Source organism: Leptopilina heterotoma, unplaced genomic scaffold, assembly GCF_015476425.1.
Source record: "Leptopilina heterotoma isolate Lh14 unplaced genomic scaffold, ASM1547642v1 Lhet_405, whole genome shotgun sequence".
NCBI lineage: Eukaryota > Metazoa > Arthropoda > Insecta > Hymenoptera > Figitidae > Leptopilina > Leptopilina heterotoma.
The window spans coordinates 279747-285257 of NW_025111068.1; the positions used below are offsets into that span (position 1 = coordinate 279747).

Sequence of the window (5511 nt, forward strand, 5' to 3'; positions counted from 1 at the left end):
ATATTTGTAATCAGCGACCCCAAAAACCCCCGAGTAACCAGTTTCAAGCGAATCTGTGAGGTTTTTAAAAAAATGTGCACTTGCTGTATATTATTTATTAAAAAGTCAACTTTGAACGCCATTTTTGATCCGCCATTTTGTTTTATTCTAATTTTTATTTTACAACATTTTAGGATAGACATTTTTGACGCGATATTTTTACCTTTGAGACGTATTCCTTCGCCATAAATAATAAAAAAAATTTGATTTTCAAAAAAAAATCTTTAAAAAATTGTGTTTTTTTTAAATAACTGTATGTAATTTGTTTATTTATAAATTTTCAATATTTGTTATTGCAGCATTCGAAAGAGCGGTTCCTGAGCTTTAAGAAATGTCTATTGCAAAATTTTTAGCAATCCGTTTTCATACTAAAAAATGCTCCCAAAGTTCGGATAAAATTTTTGTACATTTGGTCCTTAAAGGGTTAAGTCACTCTTTAATTTCCAAAAAACAGAATTTAATTACGTTAACTATTTTTTGATATATAATACTCATAAAATCAGAACGTTGAGCGTGCGCCTGTCCACATTTCTTCTTTAAACGTCCGTCCTGAAAATTAAGCTATTATACTGCGTTTTCACCGTGGAGCGTCACATATCAGGGTGTCTAGCGAATTATGATTTTCAAATTCCCGGCAAATTCCCGGATTTCCCGGACCGAAAACCAAAATATTCCCGGATTTATTTTTTTAAACATTGATAACGATATTATTAAAATATAAATAGGTTAATAAGGAATAGTAAGATGATAGGTTTTAACAAGTCAATATACGCCTTTTTTATTTAAAAAAGATAATATAATTTGTTTTATTAACTATTAAATTGATAACATTACGATTTAATTTTATATTTCGAATTTTAAACTTTCAGATATTAAAAGTTTATACAACAATTGTATAAGAAATAAAAACATAAATAAAAATATAAAAGTATTTAAATTAGACAATAAAATTTGTAACTTTTTGTTCAATTATTAATGACTGCATTTAATTCTTTTATTTTTTCGTTTAAATAAATGGTTTGATTATTTGTGTCATATAATAATTGAGACTTTTGAGCTGTAATTTCTTTTAATTTTTTAGCAGCTTCCTTCTTGGTTTCCTTCATTTTATTATGTTCTTTTAATTCTTCAGCTTTTCTATTCAAATCTTCTCTGTATAAGCTGTGTGCATTACGAACTGCGTGAACCATACTTTTGTCAACGACAAAGGATTGCAAATTATCTACAGAATCATAGACAATCCGTTGAGCAACTAAACTTTTTTCTTTAAGATTTTCAACTAAACATTCTTTATTAACCGAAAAACCTCTTTCCAAAGCTGCATTGCCATGCGAAAGAATCAATATCATTTTTACAAATGAGAATAAATTTGAAGAAGGAGTGTGAGCTTGTAATACTTCAACCCAAAATGAATCCAAACGACATTCACTTTTTTTAAAAGCTTTAAAATCTTCTCGAAGACGAGATGAAGTGGAGAGAGCTTTGAATTCAGTTTTCACATTCTCAGCCATAGTAGTGGAAATCCATTTATTCTCAATCAGAACATCCAAACAATTTGTTAGTCTTCGGCATGCACTATTGGGATGTTCATATACAAATTTCGGATCTAGACATGAAACGTACTTGATAATTGGATAATTTAGAGGAGACCTCTCTTTCATTTTTTTAAGAATACTTAATAAAATGTTTTTGCAATCTTTACGAAAAATCAGGTTGTCCAAGTCATTCAAATTTTCAGTAATCTTAAGAACATTTCTTGTCGCGAAACCTAAATCAATATTTTTTACATTTATAAAAATGTCTTTATTAGTCAAATCTAATTTTGTAAATGTACACTCTTCTAGTGCTTCAGATTTGATAATGGAAGATGCTATATTTTTAAATAATCCGCTTAATTCATTAAAGAGAAATGGGATCATAGGACTATCAGTCTGAAAAGCTGTAAGGAAAGGTTCCATTTGCGTTGTCAAAAAACTAAAAAATGCTAATTTGGGTCCAAGGAGTTGGTCTTTTATAGCAGCAGCAATAGTCATGAAATTTTTATTCCCCAGAATATTTAAAAGTGACTGCTTCCATATTGTTTCGTGTCCTTCTTCTTCGAGTCTTCTTTCCCTCTTCTCTTTCTTCTGTCGTTTTTCTGCTGTTTTTTCTCTTGTTCTTTCTTTATATCTTCTATAAAGTTAATATATTTCCTTAAAGGAACTAACATTTTAAGAACTCTGTCACACACTTTTCCATTCTCAACCCAACGTACATCGCAAAATTTTAAGGGAAAATCGAAAGATTCCGTTATTTTTGAGTAATCTTGTCGTCGAGCAGGACAATCTTTAAAAAAGTTGTATAATGCACGAAACAGCTCTAATAGTTTCCAATTAGAAGCTTTTATTCCAGCCTTCAATGCTCCATGAGTCGAATGAAGACCACAGCTACCCGTTTTCAATGGCAAAGGATTATCACTTGAAAATTCTTTCAATTCTAAATCTAAATCGTTAATCATTTTAAAATTAACGTTCGGACCGTCCATTCCAATTTGAATTATTTTAGATATGTTACTTTCCTGCACAGCAGCTTTTAATCCTTGGAGAAGATCCTTAGCGCGTGTATGGCCTAAGAATACTGAATCGAAATATTTCGTAATAACTTTATTTTTTTCATCACACCAAAATCTTATAGATAGGTCCATTTGTTGACGCTGCGCAATTTTATTCAAGCATTCATCGAATCCGACGACTACATGTAAACATTGATTGATTTTTGATTCTAGTTTCTTTTTAAAATAAGGTGCAAGGCCATATACGACAGTATATTTCACCTTATCTTTTTGCAACTTCATTCCTTTTGATATTTCGCTATCTGGGAAAATTATAGAGAAAAGAGTTACTAAATCGCCAATGCTTCGCAGAGAACTATGGTGAATAACAGAATAAAGACATATCATAATTTCTGCTTCCGTGACATGTTCCTTGATTAGAAACTTTTTCATTATAGCTTCTGATCCTTGATTTTTAGAAGTATTGCGAAAACTCTCGTTTGAAGCTTGTTCCAGGATGCTCGGTACCCCTTTCGCTGATTTTTCCTCTAAAAAGTACAATTATTTGTAATAAATAATAATTTTGAAAAATTAGTAATGATTGTTAGACAGGGTTGTCACAAGTTTCAGTTTATCAATTTCCCTGAAGTTTCCTGACATTTCTATATAGTTTTTTCTTAAGTTATTTTTAAATAATTTTAAAAGATAATAGTTTTTTAATTTTAAAAAAATTTTAAACATTTAAAATTTGATAAAAGTTTTTATTTTAAATAATTGAGGGACTGGATGCAATAATGTATTTCGCGCCATTCACTTAACATGGCGCGTAAAACCTTATAGCATCCAGCCCCTCAATTGAATTTTTGAAAAATATAAATAAAAATGATCAAATTTTTGAAGAATTATAAACAATTTTAATAATTAGTTTTTAAAAATATTTTAACGTAATTTTTTGAAAATAATTAAATTTCTTAAAAAAACTTTTGTATAATTTAAAGAAACTAATTAATTTTTTGATCAATTTTAATTAAAAATTTTGAACATAATGGTTTTCTCCAAAATGTTAAAAATAATTCTAAAATATTATTATATTTGTATGTATTTGAATTTTTGAAAATATTTAATTCAAAATACTGAAAATATTGAATTTTAAAAAATTAGAAACTAATTTTCATTAATTGTTATTTTAAAATTTAGCTTTAAAGGTTTTTCAACAAAATTTTTGATATTTTATTTATTTTCGAAATTTCCAATTAAAATTCTTCAAAAATAGATTTTTAAAAGTTCTAAATAAATAAATTATTTTCAATTAATTTTTACAAAATTCAACAAAATTATGTTAAAAAGTGTTTCGAAACAATTTTTGAAAGATTTGTTTATAATTATTTTTCTCATAAGTAATTATAATCAAAAGAAGTTGCACTTTTTTACTAAAAATTATTATATTTTGTTGCAATGTTGGGAAGAAAAGTCGAAAAAGTCGCAATTTTTGAAAACAAGTTGAAAAAGTCTAAATTTTCTTAATTTCCCTGACAAAATTTTTTTTACTGAAATTTCCCTGACTTTACTGACAAAAAATTTGTTTACCTGGCATATCCCTGAACATGTGGCCACCCTGTTAGAGTACTAATTTAATACATATTTGTGGAATAAACTTTCGAATAAATAGAGTTTTACAATAAAGAAAAATGATTTCAATAAAAACTAATAACTTTTAAGACACATTATAAACATTTTAGTATATACAACTTTAACAATTTAATTTAAATAAAATAAATTAATAAATAAATTTCTTTCCTATAATTTAACAATTTAAGTTAAATAAATAAAAGTAAAGATTAATATTATTATTAATACTTAATATTATTAATATTTAAATTAAAATTTGTTCTAAAAGAATCAAAATAAATAAGAAAAGTATTTGAAACTTTGTAAAATAAACAAATTTTAAATTTCGTTTATAAATAAAGACTTACCGACGGTTTCTGAAGGTGAAGATAATTGAATAGGTAAACTGCTTATGTTTTCGCCTGCAACTGTGGATTGTGATAATAATTTTGATATTGGCAGCGTTTGTTGGCGAATTTTCTGTGCCTGCACGTGCTTTTTTCCTGCAGCATGGCTGATTAATGCAGTGCGACCCATTGTATCAATTTTAAAATTTTTTTGACATATACTTAAGAGCAGAATACGAAATGTGACTAATAGTATTTGGACTCATTTGAAAATTCCTGCTAATAATCCTACATAATAACGAGAGACAAATAGAAAAATTATTAATATTATTAAATATCTAATCGTGAAGTCAAATATGGTACATATGATAATATGTTCGTAAATGATCTTTTTTAAGAAAAAAGAAATTATTTAAATATTAATATATTCATTGTTTATAATAAACAGAAAATTCAAAAAGGCGACGATTAAAAGATTCTATATACTATTCAAATAAAAATTTACCACTTGAAAAATAAACAGTTAACACTTCAAAAAAATACACGAATAGTATAAAAATTGATAAAATAAAGTTCAATATTTATTGGTATTTCTAATTTATGAAGTATAATAAAAAATTAAAAAACCGTACTTACCTTTCTAGATAATAAATTTCATTAATAAATAAAACACATCGAGCAAATTTTTCGACAATACAAAACTAAGGTTCACGCAGCAGCTCAAAATTTAAACACGCTCTTAGTACAACAGCACCATAAATAATAACAAGTTCAGGATACGTAACTGAAAGTAATCGTTCCGATAGTACACTCGAAGTACATAGATCGTATTTTGAAGACAATTAGTTATAAATTCACGTTAATTTTTAAAAAAAAATTTTAAAATTAATTACTTAAATTGAAATTTTCCGTGTATTTTAACGACTTTAGGTGAACTTTTTGAAAATTCCCGGATGTTTTTGTAAATTCCCGGCATTTTCCCGGGTT

The 5511-nt window shown here is 26.8% G+C and overlaps 1 protein-coding gene across 1 annotated transcript; it reads right to left on the reverse strand.

Moving 5' to 3' along the window:
* Nucleotides 1–1551: 1551 nt before the first annotated feature.
* LOC122506295 lies at nt 1552–4852 on the reverse strand. Its single transcript, XM_043618393.1, has 2 exons — nt 4546–4852; nt 1552–3117 (listed from the first exon to the last, which is right to left on the reverse strand). The coding sequence occupies exons 1-2, from the start codon at nt 4712–4714 to the stop codon at nt 2096–2098; spliced, it is 1191 nt and encodes a 396-aa protein (XP_043474328.1). The 5' UTR covers nt 4715–4852; the 3' UTR covers nt 1552–2095.
* Between the last annotated feature and the right edge of the window lie 659 nt (nt 4853–5511).